This window comes from Lathamus discolor, chromosome Z (assembly GCF_037157495.1).
Source record: "Lathamus discolor isolate bLatDis1 chromosome Z, bLatDis1.hap1, whole genome shotgun sequence".
Lineage (NCBI taxonomy): Eukaryota > Metazoa > Chordata > Aves > Psittaciformes > Psittacidae > Lathamus > Lathamus discolor.
Window position 1 is genome coordinate 77819554 of NC_088909.1, and position 20135 is coordinate 77839688.

Sequence of the window (20135 nt, forward strand, 5' to 3'; positions counted from 1 at the left end):
AAATATTTCTCTTGTTCAGTGGCATCTAGAAAGTCACCCGTATCTTATAATCGTATTGTTAAAAACTCATGTCATTCGTACCTACTTCCCTGTCTGTTATTACAAATTGTTAATGACCACTTGCTTTGCTTTTCTTTATTCAGCATTAGCTTATGAGAGTTGTTAAGTATTGATAATGTAACTTCAGGGAGGGCACCGTAGGAAAGGGCAAGGAAGGTGGTAAGAGCTAGTACCTTCGTGAGACAGGGTTTTTTTTTTAAGATTACTATTACTGCCTGGTGGGGTTATATTGTGAAGTTAGATCTATTATTCAGTGCTCATCATATATGCTGAGAAACATCTTAAATGAATTGCACATAAAAGAAAGGTTGGATAATCTTCACAATTACATATGAACATTTCTCTCTTCCCCATCCACCTTCTTTCTCTAATTTGCATCTACTGAAGATTTGTGGTTTCTAAGCCTAAATTAGAGGAGGAAGCAGCAAACTGAGGAAACACAGTGGAATTGAATCTTCTGCAAGTGGACACAGTCCCTTGCCAGATTGTGGCTATGCCTCCATTCTTTTGGCTAAATAATTTTAATGGAGGCATCATTAGCTCAATAACGATGTTTTAAGGAGCAGAATTCTCTTGGTTATGTGATGACATTTCTGTAGCCTCCTTGTGTTACTGTTCTCAGTGAATTTATTATGTTTTTAGAGACAGGTTAAAGTTGTTTGTGGTTTCAAAGCTAGAATTTTGCTAGAAATACTAGTCATGCACTTTACCTGTGTAAACAATATAAAAAGATAGATGAACAGAAAGATAGATAGTAGTATTTTTTGCAAATACAGATAAATAGTTTCATAAATTTCTGTTGGAATGAAGGAGATAGATAACTGACAGGTTTTCTTTCTTGGATGTTTGTTTAATTTTAATGTGCTTTGGAGCCTTGTATGGGTGATCATATTTTTAATCAGAAAATATAAATAAATGAGATAGCTATTGAGGTCTGTGAAGACAATGACCTCCAGAATTTTCTGTTCTGTTACAGTAAACTGTGTTAACTAATGCTGGCCGAGTTACTGAGGAGCTACTGAACTCTTCCAGTTTTTGCACAGATTAATCCAGTGGCATGGGTTTCACTAGAGCTTTGAATTTCTGGGGTGTGGTGTGTGGTGTGCATGATTTTCACACAGCTTGGACATTTATGAGTAAGACATTTGCCATGTACATAATAATAAGAAACACTTAAGGTTTCTAAAATGAAAAATCAGAGAACTGTAGATAGCTTTTTATTTCCTACACACCAGGCTGCCCTGCCTCTTTGGTAGGAAGTTGTTCTTACCAGATGCATCCTTTAGCTACTGAATCACGCAGTTCAAAATGGAGTTCTCTTCATACTATTCACTACGTAAATTGTAAACTTTAATGTCCACTGAACACAGAGTGTCTGTTTGTAAAACGTTTTGGGTGGATGTTGCTTTTGCTTTCATCGGAAGGCTGAAAGAAGAACATAAGTGGACTCTTAAACAGAACTTCTCAGTAAAGCCAGGAAACAGGTTATCAACAGTTAGGCTGTTCTTATTGTGTCCCTTATCATAACTGACAGTTTGACGTAAAACTGGGTCACATGACCACCAGGGAGGTATGTAAATGGATAAGAGGTCACCTTTCACATATGCTTGCTGGAAAGGAAACACATTTAAAGGAAGTTTCAGTCAAAACAATGACAATATGCAAATACTACGTTTTATGGACTTTTCCAACTAATATAAACTATAGCACAGTCTCCTATCACACTTTCCAAAATATGTGTCTACTTCTGTGATGGCTATGGCTGCTTTCACTAGCCATCACAGAAGCTTGAAATAAATGTTAGTCTTCAACAACCACTCATTAAATAGGAGAATATAAACCCTGCTTAAATATTAACCCGTAAAAATTATTTAGACTATGATTAAAATTGAGCTGTTCACTGTGGATTTTTAATGTACACAGGATTTGAATACTTAAAACTGCAGCATGGTTTTGCTTGCTAGGTGCCCAGTTTAAACTGAACAGGCAGATACAGTGAAATTTAGCTCTTGGGTAGAACTTCACATTAGTGTGTCTCACAGCACTGAGAAGTGCAAAACACAATCAATTCCCTGGCATCTTACAGAGGGCAGGACAGGAACAGGGAGGTGAACATCTTTAAGACAGGTGGAAGAGTTAGGCCTACAGCTCTGCTTCTGCCTGGGCTGTGGTCCCATCCCGTGCTGCAGCTGAGGTGGGTGAAGGAGTTGCACTGCCTCCCTGGAGAAACAGTTACAGTGGGCTTTGTGCTCTCCATTACATCGTGAGTTTAGCAGTGAGGATGTACCTCAGGGATGGAAGACTGCAGCAGTGAGGACATGTTGCTGCATCTCCACGTGTCAGGAAATGGCTGGGCTGCCTGTGAAGTTTCCCCATCTGCTGCAAGGCTGGGCTCCCTTTTCCATTTCAGAATACAGTCCTGTGTTCTTTTTTTTTTTTTTTTTTTATGGTTAGGTGAGAAATAAAAAAGATCGGTGATAATGTTTTGTAGATGGAAGGTGCTGCTGAAGTGGTGTTCATGTGGCTTGCCTTGCTGAAAATAAAGCTGTGGGGCTGAAGAGCAGGCCTTTCCAACAGGTTTCCAGGAAAGAATTTTCACCACGTCACATTCCAAATCGGGTCATTTGTTTTGCATTCATAGCTTGTTTTTGAGAAAGTTAGTAATGTTTTTCAGCATTTATTAAATGTCTCCTGAGAACTATTTCTCAAGGCCCTCTACAGAGGAACTGAAGTTTTCTCAAGTAGCCTTTAAGTAGTTTCCTGCCTTTCCCTTGTATGTGTCCTGCAGAGAAACTTTTTTAGATGGCTTACTACGGATGAGAGTGAATGTGCCTTCTTGTCTCCAGCTAACACAGAGACATGATTTTAGAGGGTGCATAAGTTACTCCGAGGACTACAACTAGCCAGAAAACTTTCAACATGACTCTAGACAACATATAGCACTAAAAATACTGTACTAAAATGCCCTACATCCTCCCAAAGCTTGGTACTCATGTCAGGTCTGTGCCCCCAGGCTTTCCCTAGTGGGCTGTTAGGACATCCTCCAAAGGCAGCATTCCCACTGCTGCTGTGAACACACATCTTCTTCCATCAAATGGAGCCGGAGCTCACAGAGCTCTTTTAAGCTTCTCCAGCCTTTTACCCAGGAAGCACTCAACGCATGTGAGGGATGCAAATTTTGAAAGTGATATTTCTTGATACTTTTGAAAGTATATTTCTAAATCTTAGACATTCTGATCCCTATGCAGGAGTGATTTGGGAGAGGAAATTTTGTGTGAGGGAGGAAAAGAAACCATTTTCCTGGCAGGTTAGAATTTAAAGACAATGCAGCAGCTATATAAGCCTGTGAAGAAATAGTTCTGAACATTGGGAAGGTGCTTTTCAGCATAGCTGATGTGATCATGGCCTTGTCATACAGGTGTGTAGATGCACAGTTCTTCAAGGTGTTGTCAGTACTGCAAGTATGGCACATTTTGTACAGTGAATAGTACTACAGTTTACATTAACTATAGGTGTGGTGTAGCATGAATCTTCATATACATGTGCATGTGTCTACAGCTTATATGTAAAATGCATATGTTCTATTTTTACCATTGCAGTATTCAGACGTATAGTATTGAGATATGTGTGACAATATAATATGAAGTATGCCATTATTAACCTTATGAAATAGGTTTGAAAAGCTTTTTAGAGCTTTCTTAATGATAAATTTAACATATTAACTGTATATGTGGAAAATTTTTATACAGACTGTGTGAAGAGTATGATGATTTAGTGCAGAAGCTGATTTACTAAAATGAAATGTATCAATTCCTTACTGTTTTCCCCACATGGCAAATGCGGTCAGGTTCTTTAGCAATCTAAGTGCTTACCAGAATTTTGAGCTAGACCTAAGTGCATAAACTCATTTGGTAACACTAAGTTTATAATTTTGGTATTTTTTGTGGTTCTAATCAGCCAAAGGACTTTTATCTGTAGATTCCATATTTCATGAAAAAATAAAAGGGGCATGTGTTAACCTTTCAGTCTTGTATTTCAGCTGGAAGTGAGTTTTTATAGACAAGTTCTAAAGCTTTAAAATATGCATCAGTAATGAAGATGACATTCTTGAGGATTATAGCAGAAACACATCTACTGTACACTGAGTAACTGAGCTGACATGTTTTACTATGTCTTTAATATTAAAGTCAGGTTTAGAGTACTGTTTTGTATAGTGACTAAACCAGGTATTTACTTACCCTTTCTTCAAATATATTTAATGTTATTATTCACAGTTACCTCTAGCAAACTTTTTGACTGCATGCTTCCTTTTCTGGTTAATTTCATGTGGTTTAGTCATGCTTTTAATGGCCTTTAGAAGGTCCCTTGGAGTTCTTTAGATAACAAACAAGAAACAATCCTTATGAAAACATCAGAGACTAACATTTCCATTTCTCAGACCTTAACAGCAGGAAGCTTATGAGTCTAACAGCCAGACAGGGTCAGGTTTGCATTTATTGTCTTGTCCTCAGCATTTGTATTTTTCAGGAAAAGACTGCAATTAATTGTGCTCCTGTGAAAATAGTTTGTTGTAATTTGTTTGCTGTAGCATGTGCTATCAAAAGGCTAAAATGAAAAACCCATTGAATGCAATTAAACTCAGCAACAACATTATCTTCAATTCAGAGTGCTGTATCATATACAATCATACAGCAATATATATACAGCATTACTATACAGAGGTTAAAATGTATGTTTTTTAATAAGTCAGATAAGTCCACTTCCTTAAACTAAAAAATAAGCAGTATATCTTTTCAATAAATCTGCTAACACTATAGGGCAGCTGTTAAATAAACATAGCTATAGAAGGTTGGTTGAACAATCCATGAAGGCAGAACTGATGATTTGAGGATCTGGGAAGAATTTGTTTCAGCTGACATATAGTACATTCCTCATTATATTAAAATGCAATAAAGTATTTTAAATGCTATTATTCTGAGTCTGCAGCAAGATTAGATTATTTTATCACCTCTTGCTAAGTAGTACCACTTTCAGTAACACTAGATTAATAAACTGCAATTACAAAATACCTTTACACTTCTTAAATAGCAAGATAAGGACATAAAATTTGTTTAATTTGAGCAAATTTTCTATAAATTGCATGTCTTCTGTGTTTCATTAAATGCATGCTAAAAGATATCAATTATATTTGACCTTTACTTAATACACCGTATGTAAAGCATTGCTTAGTGAAAACAGCATTTTAATTTCCTTTCTTAAAGTACCTTGCTATTGAATATTAACATTTCCTTTTATTCCAGCTCAATTTGTAATCTAATAATAGCTAATTGTTATGTTCTAAACTCTAGTTACTCTTTTATGCTTTATTAATAGAGGAGCGTATTAAAGTAGCATTATCTTAAGCAAATCTGTAGGCATTTATTTCTCAGAATAAGTTATTTTTGTTTGTTTGTTTTATCTTTTAAAGTGACTTCTTGGGAAAGTAAGGCTTTTGCCATGTACAGTACTAGTTTGCATGTATTCATTTAAATACTAAAAACTGTAGTACTGCTCAATCCATATCTGACTGCTAGGTTTCAATTGACAGCTGAGAATTTGTGACTGGACCATGAATCAAAACGGCAGGCATTTATACCCCAGTGCCAGTGACGATACATTGGGAATTACCTGGCAAAGGTAACATTTTAATTATTTCCACCCCTACACCACCTCTAAAAAAGTTGCATTGGGCTACAGTATCTGTGTTAGCGGGCCTGTAGAGGAATATGTGACAGCATTTGATCAATACATGTGTGTAACATTTCTCTATGCATATTGAGGTTATCTTTAGTGCAAGATGAATTGAGAAACTGCCTTAAGCACCTGGAATGACAACGCTGTGCTGTCAAATGCACAGGTTTCATAAATTCAAGGAAATACTGATCTTAGGATTTAAAAATGAAAATGTAATTTGCAGTCGTATTTTGGGGGGCTTAGTGGTTAACACAAGGAAAATTGTGGTATAGATGAGTATAATAATAAAAAATGTCTGAGGTGGTGGTGGTTTTGAGCAATGAATAACCATACTATTCGTAGAGACTTTTATGACTAATCATAATCAGCTGATGTAGATTTAGGTCACTAACATGTACATGAAGGTAAGATAAACCCATCTTATTTCTCAATTAAATAACAGAATAATTAGGGATGATTTACACAAAGGAGAGGGTTTTTTTTTGTATGAAAAAGAAGTAAACATGATAAAACCCATTAAATTTTGGTACATTAATAAATTACACATTATTATCTTTTATACCCCTTGATATATAATGAAATATGATAACAGTAGAGGTGTGTTTCTAAATAGGTGTGTAACAAAATCAGCATAATTGTGATACATGAGGTTTTCACCTCTTTTATGTGCAGGATTATGTGCAACATTCAACACTTAATGGGGTTGTATGTGTAAAGACTGTGGGTTAGAAGTTTGTCAGATGAAGTATTAGCTGCTCACTCTCAAAATAATGAAGTTCTCAAGTACCTTTAAGATAATTTAGGTGACTTTTTTTGCTGTACAGATGAAGAAAATACTTAGAATCCATTGAAAACCCAACAACAAACAACAACCTTCTTATTTCATAACTACAGTTCTGTGATAATAACTGTTTTCCTAGAGACAGAAGGTGAGGGGAAGCTGTGAAATTCTGCATGTCTCAGTTAGGAAAATATAACCTCAGTCATTTATGTGAGAGAGCAAGAGCGTATGCAAGAAGCAAACTTAAGACATGAGAGTGAGAAAAAGTGTGTGTGATTGTGTGCACATGTGTATGTGTGTATGTGTTTAAGTCTGATAATATGAGCTTGAGCCTGAATCTTAGCCACTCATTACACCATTGATATTAATTCCAGTGGGACCACTCATAAAAGCCGGCATGATGGGTCTCTTTTAGAGCATGTTGAGTATTTGCAGAATATTCACAGACTGTAAGTAAATTTTCATTGCTGAACTGTACATTTTAATTCAGCTATTGCCAAACATGTTTTTATTCCCAACTATTGTTATTTATATTCATGTTTGTAACAATCCTTTTGTGTTAGTTTTATGGATTAACCATTACTTTAACATCACATTTACACTACCCAGGCAAATGCACTAAGTTAGCATTTCCTGCTTTTGGTCTGCTATCTTGACACATGAGCTTAGTACAACAGCTGGCTTGTTCTTGGAGATGCTGAGGGGAGGTCTGTTCTCAGAGTGCTGAATTTCCTTCTCAGCTCTAGCTGTAGGGGTGTTCAGCTTTACAAGCATCGTTTTCTGCCCCCAGCACCACCCTGCATTTATGCTGTGGCAAGCACATTTTGGCAGACACCTGTTAGAGCAATGGTTCATATCCTCAACCCTTCCCTCCCTCCCCTTCTCCCTCCCCCGCCCCCTTTGCCCCCCCTCAGTCCCCTTGGGCAATATTTTGGAATAGAAGTATAAATTCATAACAATTTAAGAGCAAAAATCCTGACGTATCCTGATTGTAAAAGTGTTTGTAGAAAGAAAACCTAACGTTTTATGGTCTTTTTCAATTTCTAACTCAAAAGGTTTTGCCTAACTCTGTAATGCAGAAAGATGTGCAGAACATTATGTTTCCTTGCCATATAGGCAAACATCTTCAGAACACTTCCTCAGAAATTAGTTGTATTCAAGCCAGACTTGCATGCTGCCATCACACAGGAAATGGGTCAGCGATCCATTAAGATGCCATTAGATAATCTAATTTGGAACTTAATCTCTAAATTAACCGTGCTCCATACTTGAAGCATACTTGAGAGATAGAAAAAAAGTTTATGTTTGAATCGATAGGGGAGCCGAAGCGTGAAGAAGGCTGTTTGTTTTTTCTGTAGCTGTGGTCACGTCTCAAGCTGTCTGGTAACCAGGAGAAACCAGACATGATGTAATTCCAGATTGAACTTGAACTTCAGGGACTTGGAATGGGGGAACAATGGACCATAGGAATCAATAATGTCCATTTTCTACATGATTATGTTTGGAGCTTTAAGTTAGCCTTTATGGGAGAAGCAGCAAGAACAGCAGTGTGACCAAAATGAATGAGATGATCCAGAAGCAAGATGTTAAAGAAAACAACTTCAGTAATATTTTCTAAGCAGCACTGCAGATTCCAGCAGGATTAGAAAAGTTCCCAGTCTGCAGTGAGCTGGTTGCCTGTTCTGAGCACTCTTTGTTCACTTAGGTAGGACAAACTTAATCTTATGTTTCCTGTCAGATGATTTTTGGCAGCACTGCTAGGGAAGGAGGAGCATATTATAGAGTATTCCCAAGTCTGAACTGTATCTTTAACCCCTTGGTTACTCTAGTTTTCTACCTCCTGAGTATCTTACCTTGGATTGTTTCTTTTGGAGCAGTAAAATTACAGTGTTTTGGTTTTATTTGTTTGTTTTATTTTGTTTGGTGCATTTAGGGTTAGCTGCATTGTTATTTAGTCATGCCAATTTGACAAATCAACTCTTAGTTATATTTTTAAAAAGTGCTAAGGTAAATAATACAACGGATTAAAAATGGAAATGGTAACATTTGGGGGAAAAAAAGCAGTGCAGATGTGGAAAGTGGACAGTCAGTTTTTCATAGGTGACCCAATGGTTTCTGGTAACCCAAGCCCATGTTCTCCATGGTTTGGCTCTGTGGCAGGCAGTTCTCCACTGGGTCATAGCTCCTATGTGTTCGCAAACTTCTTGTAGCCCTGTCTCTGCACCAAACACTCATGTGTGCATGGTCCAGAGCACAGCATGGTCACGCATCATTTCTCTGGGCCCTTCCTCTGCTGAGGATTTTCTTTGTTAGCAATGAGCTCTATGGCCTTTTCCTGATCTCTCCTTATCTTTTTTTACACTGTCACAAAAAGTGAATACAATAAGAATTACAGCAGAATTCCTTTTTGCCCCCTTTATCTGCTCAGTGGGTGATATGTGCCTAGTGGACTATAAAATTCATCCTAAATAAAGTCGAGAGATGCTTCATATATGTCTTGAAGTAAATGCTCACCTTGGAGGCGAAATTTGGCAGCTGTGTAAGTAGAGACAGCAGTTTAGAATGGTAACAGAAGTACTGCATTAAGTAGATGCTGGAGGGGTGGTTATTCCTTTGGCAGAAACACACAAATGGGAATTTAGCCAGGGCACTGAGGTTAGCACAATTGCATTCCCAAAGTTCATACAGTCTTAACAGTTTGAAATGGCAAAGTTCCTTGTACTTGTGTGGGCAAGCACTTGCTTAGTACAGAGATAGATGAACTTGGTGACTCACTGGTGCCATTTCTTTTGACACTGAAGGCATTTCTACCTTTTCTGTCCAATGACTGACCTGGCATGATCTGATCTACCTCTTCTAAGCTACAGCATTCGTGCACAGGGTAGTAAAGATGCAAGACAGAAATACTGGTTTAGGTGTACTTTCTGAATGATGGAATGCTTTCACAGACTTCTAAAGCTGTAATAGAAAGAAGGTAGTAACTGGTGGAAAATAAAAATCTTGAAATTATTCAAATTTACTTAGATCTAATTGGATTTATTTTTTTTGTTGCATTTAACATTATTATACTCTTTATGTTATTATAACCTCAAAAGCAGACTGTATGTACACACTAGTACTGTTTGTGGTCCTTTCCAGTGATATTTTAAACAGAGGTTCTTGAAATAGCAATTACCATCTTTAAGAGGAAATCATGGCAGAACTCTTCATTGAATTAATATGTGAAAACTGCAATAGAAAGTGTAAAGGGTAATAACCCTGTAGGATGTTTGCAGACTACTTGCTTGGTGGCATCGCAACTGGGGTGGCTGGAGGTAGAGTTGAATCAAACTGCAGTATGATAGGGTTAATTTCTAAAATACAATTGGAGGTCATCAAGCCTTGAACATCATGGTGTAGGAGGTGCTAGTGAGCAGTGTGGATGTCTTGTCTTTCCCGGCTGCCTGTGGGGCCAGCTGCTGCCCAGCGAGTGTGTGTAGATCAGGGACTTCAGCATGCCTTTAGAGGCTTTCTTACCCCCTAAGGACTCATAAGCAGCATTGATGAATTTATTGCAATCTGCATTTTTGTCATCATTTAATATAAGGTGGGAGGCTTAAAAGGTTTAAATAAACACCTATTAAATTTATAGGTCATATGTTAGCAACTGCCCTATTAGTCATTTGCCACAACTTATTTTTATTGAGTACTTCCCACAAAACCAAGATCTCTGTCTCCTACATGAAATAGTAGATAAGAAAGCCGCTACAAATAGTACTTTGTTCTTTATCAGCACTGACTGCATTTCTTCACCTGCTGTAATCATCAGAAGGCTGTCAGCTTTAAAACAAAGAAAAACAAAGAAAAAGTCACATATGTATGTATGTAACCACTGAAGTGCACTGTAAATCTTCAGAAAGATAACGTGGAAGCTGTGTATTTAGCCTTTGCAACAGAAATTGTTGGAATGCCATTCTGACCTCACACAAAATTTACATTCTTTTAGTTAATGTTCTATTTTGTTTAAAGTTGCTAAACTCCATAAATCCCAAAGGGCAGCAAAGAACTGTGCATTATAAAATGTATGTTCAGAAGGATCCTGAGGAAACAAAACTGGTTGGGATTTTCCTTTTTGTTTTTAGATTTTATTACTATTCTCTATTTTTACAAATCCCTGTGCTTGAATATGATTTGCATTGTGTTTGTGAATTCAGAATTTGCTTCTTAGTATTACTGAAATCCAAAGAGGAAGGAGCAAAAATGCATTTTAAATTGTGAGAGAAGATGAAGCATAAGTTGAAAAAAAATAAGCCCCTTAAATGGGGTTCTGTTACTGAATTTTTTAATTTTTAGTTTTGAAACATAATCTTTTCATCAGATCATACTGGACAAATCTTTCATGCATAAGTAGGTTTAAGTCTCTGTGCATATTTCAAGATTTTCAACCCCTTTGAATACTTCAGGTGTTTAAAATAAATTAGGATATTCATATTTTTTATATTTCTTTGAGGAAAAAAAAAAAGTCCCACTCCCTTCAGAATATGACCATCATTGAAACAAGCAGGTCAGAAATTTTTTACACTTTTTAATGTGCAAACAGCACCAGAAATTAATTGTTAGGAATCTAAGTAATAAGTTAACAAGTTTATAGAAGTAAAGAGTATCAAACAGGAGTAAATGACAGAAGCTGTTTGTATTACTTTTAATACAAAAGCCTTTAGGAACATGTCCCTTGGAGTTCACAAAATAAGTTGACCTCTTACTGTTTATGCAGCAACATAAACAGGAAAGGACGACATAAATCTGCCAAGTGAAATGTAGCTATTTTATACCCATGTAAAATAGATAAAAATGACCTGTTTCCTCTTTACACCCACTGCTACAGAAGTGCACCTGCTCATGCAGAGAGAGAGCACTGCAGAGAGGTGACCAAAGATAGGAAAGAAAGAAAACTTCCAGCATCTATCATCCACAAAACGTATGTTGGAGGTTTTTAGTTATCATGAAGCTTATCAGTCTAATCACAGTGTGAATTCCCACGTAAGGTGGTGTGTTTGTAGAAACACCTAGTGTGGAGAAAAACTCAAATCACAATGAAAAGCAGAGGAAGCATTTGTTTGCACAGAGTGTTCTGGTGGTGTTTGTCAGTGATAGCTGTCATAATGATGCTGGTTTTCTTTTGAATGAATTTGACAAGACTTTCTCTAAAGTCCATTATTTGTAGGTTGCTAGAAACACATCTAAGGAACAAGCAGCTCAGGATCTGCTCTGGGTACTGAATAGAGGCAGCTGAGGTCTTTCTTTGAGTATGCATCTTGGAAATGATGGTGGCTTGCGGTTTACCAACCTGCTACAGGTTGGTGTCTGCTAAACATGTGAATGCCATTGCGACTTAAGCTCCTCAGTGACAAAGTTCTTTCGAAATTATGACTTAAGTCCCAAAGTCATTGAATTGCCTTTGAAAATATTTTCTTTCTCAGGTGTTTGTTGAAAAATTTATAGTACTTACTGCTACTCTTGACTTATGGCTACCCTTGGCTGCAAGTGCTTACATGATTGGGCCCTTGTGTTATACAGTGTTCCTTAGGCACTGATACCTTTTGAGAAAAATCTATAAAGAAAGCAAGTTTTTTTAATATTGAAGGTACTCTGGGGACCCACACATCTCGGAGGCTCATCTTGGGACTGAGACAAGATAAACTGCCATGTTGTAACAGGGTAGGAAATCGTACCGGAAGCTGAACCCCTGAACTTTATATTGTGTTCTTGAAATAGCAACCTCTGCACTGTAGTGTATTTGACTAGCTCTTAAACCTTGTGTTGTATAGTGTCACATGTATGGCTTAGTTGTGTCTGCTTTATATATTTGTGTCTGAAATTTTTGGGAGCATTCATAACCAAACAGTCCACTTAGTGTTAAGACAGCAGCAATACTACTTGTAACTGAGATCAACACCATGATTTTTATTTCAAATGAGTCATACTTTCACAGAGAAAACTATGAAGTAGAATCTCAAGCAATATGCACAAATTTTGTTTCTTATCTTATTAATAATATAATGAATAATATTATTGTGCTATTAATAATGGATCTGGCTTAACTCTGATTCAAATGATATATGTTCTTTTTACAATGTGATTAATTTATATTCTTTTTTTTTTTTTTCTCCCTCTCTCTCTCTCTCTCTCTCTTTTTCTCTCTCTTTACCTTTTTCTCCTTTTCAACAGTCCTGGTACCTGGGCTAGCTTGGTTCCTTTTCAAGTTTCTAATAGGACACCGATCTTGCCAACAAACGTCCCAAATTACGGTTTGAACATAATTGGAGAGCCTTTCCTTCAAGCAGAAACAAGCAACTGAGGGAAAAATAAAAAACAAACATGCAAATTTCAAAAAGAAAGGAAGACAGGAGGAGAAAAGAAACTGAAGAAAGAAGAAAAAAAATAGACCAGCAATTGCAGCTCTTACAATCACTAATTCCTTTATGGTTGAAACTGAAATGACATACAAAGGGTCGATGATATTTCACTGATGAGTAGAATGCAGCCCCTGCTAAGTAGCCTTTGTTATATGAAGTCCGCTGGGAAATAGATGTTCTGTCTCTGACAATATATTTTAACTGACTTTCTAGATGCCTTAATATTTGCATGATAAGCTAGTTTTATTGGTTTTAGTATTCTTGTTGTTTACGCATGGGATCACTATTCCTGGTTATCTCACAAAACAAAGGCTAGGCAGCAGCAACAGAGCTGCAGGAGGACAAGGGCCGTAGCCAGCCATTTTCTCAACACTCTGATTTCTAGATGTTTTAAAAATAAGCTCTGTAGCCTTTAGTTATTAGTATGGATTTATTAAACTTTGGCCCTTAATTCAGCCTTTTCTAGTGTGTTACGCAGTTTGACGTTTTCAATCAAGTATGAACACACAGGCTCTATGGAAGAAATGCCTCTATGTAGGTATAAAGTGTTATCTATCTCCTCATGCAACAGTAAAAAAGCAAAAGAAAAAAATGAACGTTTTCCCCACTAAAGAAACACTTACAGAGGCAAGTGCAATTTAAAAATCATATCTAATGGGTCATCATTATAAGTCCTTCAGCCCTTGGACTCTAAATTGAGGGGACTAAAAATAGAAATAAAAATTACATTGAACAAACTTATTTTTCCCCTCAGTTTTTGAGGGCATTAAAAGGCATTAAATCAAGACAAATCATGTCCTTGAGAAAAACAAATCAATGGAAACACAGCACTTATGTTGGTTTAGCTGCTGCCTCCACACAGGGGTAGGATTTATTTATTTAAAGTTACTGGTTGCATCAAGAACCCATAGGGTTTACATGTTTCTGTAAAATCTGCATCATAGAGACAAAGAGATAGGCAAATCCATGTCACAAGGGCAAAGCTTACCGTTTACAAACTGGTAATACCAGGATGGGGATATGTTATATTTAAATAATGCACTCGTAAGTTTAGTTGCAGGGTGCTGAAAACTTGCATGGTGCTTTCAGAAGATAGCCTTGTTCAACAATTATCACATATTGACAGAAATATAACGTGCATGGGCAGACATTTTGCCTCTATGTCTCTTTAAAAAAATAATTAAAATACTCTTTCCAGTAATCCTGATTTGCACGAAGTTATAATGTCCACATTACGTGCCTTGCCTTGAAATCTAAAAAAAGGAAAAAAAAAAACAAAAAACAAAAAACCACACAAAAAAAATTTGACATCACTACACTTGTTTTGCTGCATTTATTATAATTTTAAATCTTTACCATTTTTATGACAAAATATTTTGTACTCCAGATGGGAAAAAAGCGTGACATCATGGATTTTTTAGACAGTTATACCTTTATCTCACATTTATAAAGCATATCATGGCTGTGTATAGTTGCCGCTTAAAAATTGTAATCAACCAGCAATATTTTCAGTATTTTGGTGTTTTTTCTATTAACCTTTCATGTTTTTCATCTTCCAATTAATATTGGGGGGAGGGGATACAAATTTATATGAATTATGCAATACCAAGTTTTGCCTATGTAGGTAGTGCTTTTAGCTGTATTGGTTATTATAGGTAAGTACACAGATTTAAAACAAAAAGAAAAAAAAAAGTATGCTTTTTTTTTGTTTGTTTTAATTGACCAAAGTGGGTACTGCTATTTTTGCAGTGTGATGAGGTCCTTTTCTGTACTGAGAGGTGGACAGGGGATTTTTTTTTATACATACATATATATATATTCGGGGGTGGGTGGGGAGGATTTTTAACACTTTACAGTGTAGCTGTGAAGCAGTGCACCCTTAGCCAGGCAAGGGCTGCAAAGCGACTGTTCTGCCTACTGTGACAAACTTTCAAATCGGTTCCCTCTTTTTAACTTCCCACCTGGGGTGCAAGCTAAAATCATTTCTGGATTTTAAAAATAAATAATGAATTCTGTTGGAGGCAGACTTGACTTGAGGAAATTGTTTTACTTTAAGCTTTTTTGGTTTTGGGTTTTTTTTTCCTTGAGAATGAGAGAGAGAGAGAGAGAGAGAGGGAGAAAGAGGTCAAGACCCACAGTGAGATGAAGCCTTTTCCATTCTGGCAAGGATACTGCATCCTATAGTGTTCATGTTAGAAAATGTTTTTAGCTGAGAATGACAAAGACAGTTGCTTTGTCTAGGAAATGCACATAGAGGGCCAAAGTCTTTGCTGGCATAACTCCACTGACAGCAGAGTTGCTCCTGCAGAGAACTTGCCTCCCTTAGTCTGCTCGACTGGTAAATAGTCTTTTTTTTTCCCCTTCTATGTCAAAATATTATTATTTTTTTTTTTTTTACCCTCCCACGTTTGTTGACTTACAGCATCTGATTTACAATTTAAGGCTGTTTTTCTCAGAGGTTTGCAGTGTCTTCTCATACAGCAGGTCAGATGGAGAGCTCTGGGCTCTAAGCAGGGAAGGAGTTTCTTAATGCACAGAATTAGATTATGATGTAAATAAAAGTGTATTATTTCCATTGCATTTTGCAGATCAGTAGTGGACCTCTTGCTGGAGACCTCTGATGCAGCATGGATCTTTGAGATGTATGGCTGAACAAGGGGTGATTTTTTTCTTGAAAACACATCCTTGCATTAGGGCACAAGCAGAGTTTAGACCTGTGGGTTTGGGATACCCTGGTGGGAAAATCCATCCCTTTGCAGTTGTCTCTGCATTTTGGATGTTTTCCTGCCATGTAGCAGCCACGGATTACAGCTCCAGTGACAACCACCCCACTAAGTGCACAGCAGCGGCACACCAAAGTCGGTCCCTTCCTGCTACGGTCAGTGTGCGGCAGGTGAAGCGCTGCTGTGGTGGCACATCCTCACGTCTCCAGCGGGAGATTCGTGCGTAGGCAGGGCCAGCATGGCTACAGAGACGGGAACTGCAGAGAAGCAAATCTTTGGGATTTATCTATAGATAAACTGAAAAAAAGCAAGCCTACCTAAAAAGATAAGACATCAAAAGAAAATGAAAATCAGTTTTATGTCACTTTTTTTCTGAGCCCCTTAACAAGTGAATTTGTTCACTAAGAACTTGCCTGTTTGGGTTACTGAAATGCACTAGACCCACCCAGAGCGCACCTCAGGCTCTCCTGATAAAACAATGTTTCTTCATGCCATTGATGCTGAGCATTTCAGGAGCAGAGGGGCCTTAATTAGTAATATTAGCAAAGTGTTCCCCTTGGGATTTAATAGCACACCAGGATGAAACTGAAAGTTCAGGCTTCAAAGTGAATGTATAAGTCAATAGTCAAAATTATGATTGTCCTTGTGGGGAGATGGATGCCCTTAACAGAGCTTTTTTGTTATCTCTGACCTCCTGTAGGAGAAATACTGAGCTTACAAGTACAGTATTTTAAAAAGCAGACTCCTTCCATATGAATGAATTGGGTTGTTAAGCAGCTGTGGGTTTTTTGAACCTGCCTTTCTAGTAGAAAAGCCTGTTTGGAAGGAAACGAACTTTTCATTAATTGTAGGTTTGTTTTGATGGGGTTTTTTTCTTTCTTTGTTTGTTTTTTTTCCTTTGGTTATTATTTAGTTTTTTTGTTTTGTTTTGTTTTGTTTTTGTTTTTGTAGGTGTTTGGGGTTTTTTTTGGTTTTTTTTTTTTGTTTGGGTTTTTTTTTAAGCTCAACAGTCAAAAGATTAAGATTGAGAACTCAAATCCAGTCTCTAGCCTCCTCCTTCACCAGGAAGTGTATTCTGACTGAATTGAGCCACCCCGTTCTATGTGCACTGTTCTGCCTTTATTAAGTTGCTTTGCAGCCCTGGCCTCATGGCTGTGCCACTGAAGTGTGTTTCCCCTGTGACATGAACGTTTGAGGCTTGACTAAGGAAAAAAAAAGGCAGTGAAGGAGACTGTACATAAAGGCATGGCAAAAATATTAATTATAGCAATATAGGTGTGGGGTGATGTTCAGGTGGGCAGCTCCATTGAAAATATGTGAATGAATTTGTGAAGCTGCAAGTAGCGAGAAGAAAGGAGGATCTTCTGAATGAACCGCCTACCTTGTAGACAGTAATTTGTACACTGTATAGTTTTGTTAAGAATTTTTTTTTAATTAAAATACCCTTGTTTGTAAAGCTAACTTTTTTAACAATTATAATGGAAATGCATGTCATTTCCATTTTTAAACAAGAATATTCTTTGTTTGGAAACTGGACTTGGGTTAAAACTCTCCAGTTTCTTAATTTATGTATTAAGAAAAGAAATCTGTCCATGTTAGGAGTTATTTCGCAGATGCCTGTGCTTGAAAAGCATAGGTTGCTAATCCTTTAAAAATGTAAATGGAGAAAAGTTATATTTTATGAAGGTTATTTTGTTGTATTTAGTATTGGAAAAGTTGGTTTTCAGAGCATTTCAAAATGTTGGAAGCACCACTGTCTTTTTATTAGCATATATGGCCTTTAGCAAAAGCTTTTGTGGTTGTTACATGATGGTATTTAAGATTAGGTTCACAGAGCAATTCAGGATAGGCAGAGAACTAAAACAGTACTTATGTCTCACATAGCTGTGTCCTCAGGGAGCAGAATTTTGGATTTGCAACTTGTAGCTTCATAAGGACTTAATGAAAGAGATTGCACAAGGACATACTCAGCTGTGACACCAGAGTGTGTCTTGTACCTAAATCTAAATTATATTTACTGTGTGAGGTTATGAAGGCTGCAGAAAGTTATCCCATATTCAGTGTACAGTATTCACTTTTAATGAAACAGCTCTCTAATGTTGCTGGCAGTAAGGCCCTAAGCATGACATCCAATACAGTTTACATGATCCTGTCAAGGTCTTTTGTTAACATTAACCAGCTGCATGCTCCTGGACTTTTTTTTTTTTTTTTATTGGGTTTCTACAGAAAAAAAATTAGAAAGAAAAAAGGAGAGTGTAAAATCATATGCAGGCTAATCAAGTTAAACTGGAAAAGCTCCAAATTGAATGCTCTACTCCATGCTGAAGGAGCTGAAAACTGCCTCCTTCATATTTGCACTTTCTGCTAGTTCCCCAGTTTTCTCTAATTCCTCAAAATTGTGTGGGTGTGGTGGAGCACTGCAGTTGGAGGATAACATGGACCACTGATTTTGCCCTTTAACCCTGCACAATGACCTTTGCATCAGCCAAACTTATTGCCATGACAACTCTTTGTACTGTTTCCATGCCACAGCTCTGTTGGTCACATTGTTAATAGTAAAGGGGACAAGTTGGAGACGGTCAATTTTTACATTTTTTGTTGCAAATTTTTCTTCAATGGTTGTAAGTAGTTGGTTTGGTTTTTTTTTTCTTTTTTTTTTAATGATAAAAGGGTTCACTAGTTAGTACTCTTTAGAAATATCTGTGTGTTGCAATTCAAATGTATGTTGAATTTGTGAAAAGGGCTTCAGTGCCACTAGCATCATAATATCCTAGAATAAGCCTTTGATACTTTTATTGCATGATATGGTAACAGTAAAACAAAAGGTGGCCTAAATAAATGGAGAGCAGCGTGAGCTAGTGACACTAAAGCCAGTCTTTGTATTACTGTATTTTTGACAGAATGGTTTTGAAACTGTGCTACAGGGACTGATGTGGCAAATCTATCTCTATATGCAGAAGGAAGTTTTTTAAGAAGTATGGCTTATTATGCATTTTTCATTGAGGGCATTGAAGTTGCATGGACTGATAAAAGTTGATGCAAAATGAGAAAGAAACAAAAACCAGCAAAATGTTTACCAAAAAACTCAAACAAATGAGCAGTGCCTGTTCAATTTCACAGTCTCTGTTGAGTTCAGTTGTAAATATGTTTCAGATGACATTTTCTTCAAAAAAAAAAAAAAAAGAATCTCTACAAAATTGTAGAATGTGAGGGGTTCCTCTATCCCAGGCATAGGCTTCTCAAGAGCTGCATTAGATTATGTCTTCATCAAGCTGTTAATTTGTGCTTATATCATATAGAACTTTTAGTAAGCTGGGAAGAGGCACCCCATCTCAATGATATTTCTCTGAGAACAACTTTTGTAGGGCTGTGTGTTTCTTTAGATACATTTAGTACAACTGTAGGTGACAAGTAGTCAGTTATTGCTTGCTAGCTACACACCAGGGTTGATCCATTTTAAAACTTTTGGCATTTTTCCCCATACGGTAGGCTGTAAATCCTGAAGGTTACATTTTAATTGAAAAGAAGGTGCAGGCACAGTCTTTGTGTAATGAACCTTCACTAGTAGGATGCATTACAGTGCAGCTACTTAATTTTGGAGTTAGGGCCCTCTGGCATCAGACCTGTTTTTAGCCTGAGTGTTAACAAAGGTTTTTATCGTGCCTGATTGAAGGATAATAATGTTCTTTTTGGTACTTTTTTTTTTTTTTTTTTTTTTTTAGGTTACAAATGAACTCAACTGCCACAAGTTTTAAACTGGTGTAAATCAAGCTTGACTTAATGTGATTGTTACTGTTATATCCAGCCTATACTGCTAGCAGCTGCTCATACTGCAGTCAATTACTGGAAGCGGATATATTTCCTATGCAAAAACTGTTTAAACAATAAAAGTGAGCTATGCTACAGACCCTAGTCTTATGTTTTCTTTTCTATCTCTCAGATTTGTAATTAGTAATATCTTAGAAACTTACCTTAAACCTTGTACCCTGATAGCATGGCATAATTTACAGAGTTCTGTGTATACTTAGTTTAAATTTAACATAGTTGTTTGCATACATTTTGGCTTAGTGGTTACACTGAAAAAGGGGGAGAACAGAAACAAATGGAGGTAGATATCAGCTCGATTTAAAAGTTAATATTTAGTTTTCATCATCATCTTTTACTAGCCCTAGTAATTCTACAGGTGACCTGAACTGCTTCTCCTATGATTCAAGATTGAGCACAATAACAAGGATGGGAGACTTCTGTTTTCTTTCAATGTTACTGACTTGTGACAGGCAGTAAATCTTTGATTTCTTAACAGCCTTCGTGATAACATTTGCATCAGTCTTCCCCAAATTCTTCCTGACTCCAGAAAGCTTTGTTTTGTGTCAAGGTCTTCAGACTCTACAAAAGAATTCTTTTTTGTAAGTGTGAATTAGCTGAAATCAGCTGGATATGATG

At 36.9% G+C, this 20135-nt stretch overlaps 1 protein-coding gene across 9 annotated transcripts in view; it reads left to right on the forward strand.

Moving 5' to 3' along the window:
- NFIB (nuclear factor I B) overlaps positions 1-19599 on the forward strand; it is a 176825-nt gene extending 157226 nt beyond the window's left edge. For 4 of the 9 annotated variants that reach the window (XM_065661064.1, XM_065661063.1, XM_065661065.1 and 1 more), the window contains 3 exons: positions 5648-5736; positions 6949-7023; positions 12782-19599. In XM_065661064.1, the coding sequence (XP_065517136.1) occupies positions 5648-5736; positions 6949-7023; positions 12782-12911 (294 nt within the window). In that variant the 3' untranslated portion in view covers positions 12912-19599. The remainder of the gene's footprint in view (positions 1-5647; positions 5737-6948; positions 7024-12781) is intronic. The other 5 variants (XM_065661066.1, XM_065661067.1, XM_065661071.1 and 2 more) reach the window with 2 other exon arrangements.
- Positions 19600-20135: the final 536 nt, after the last annotated feature.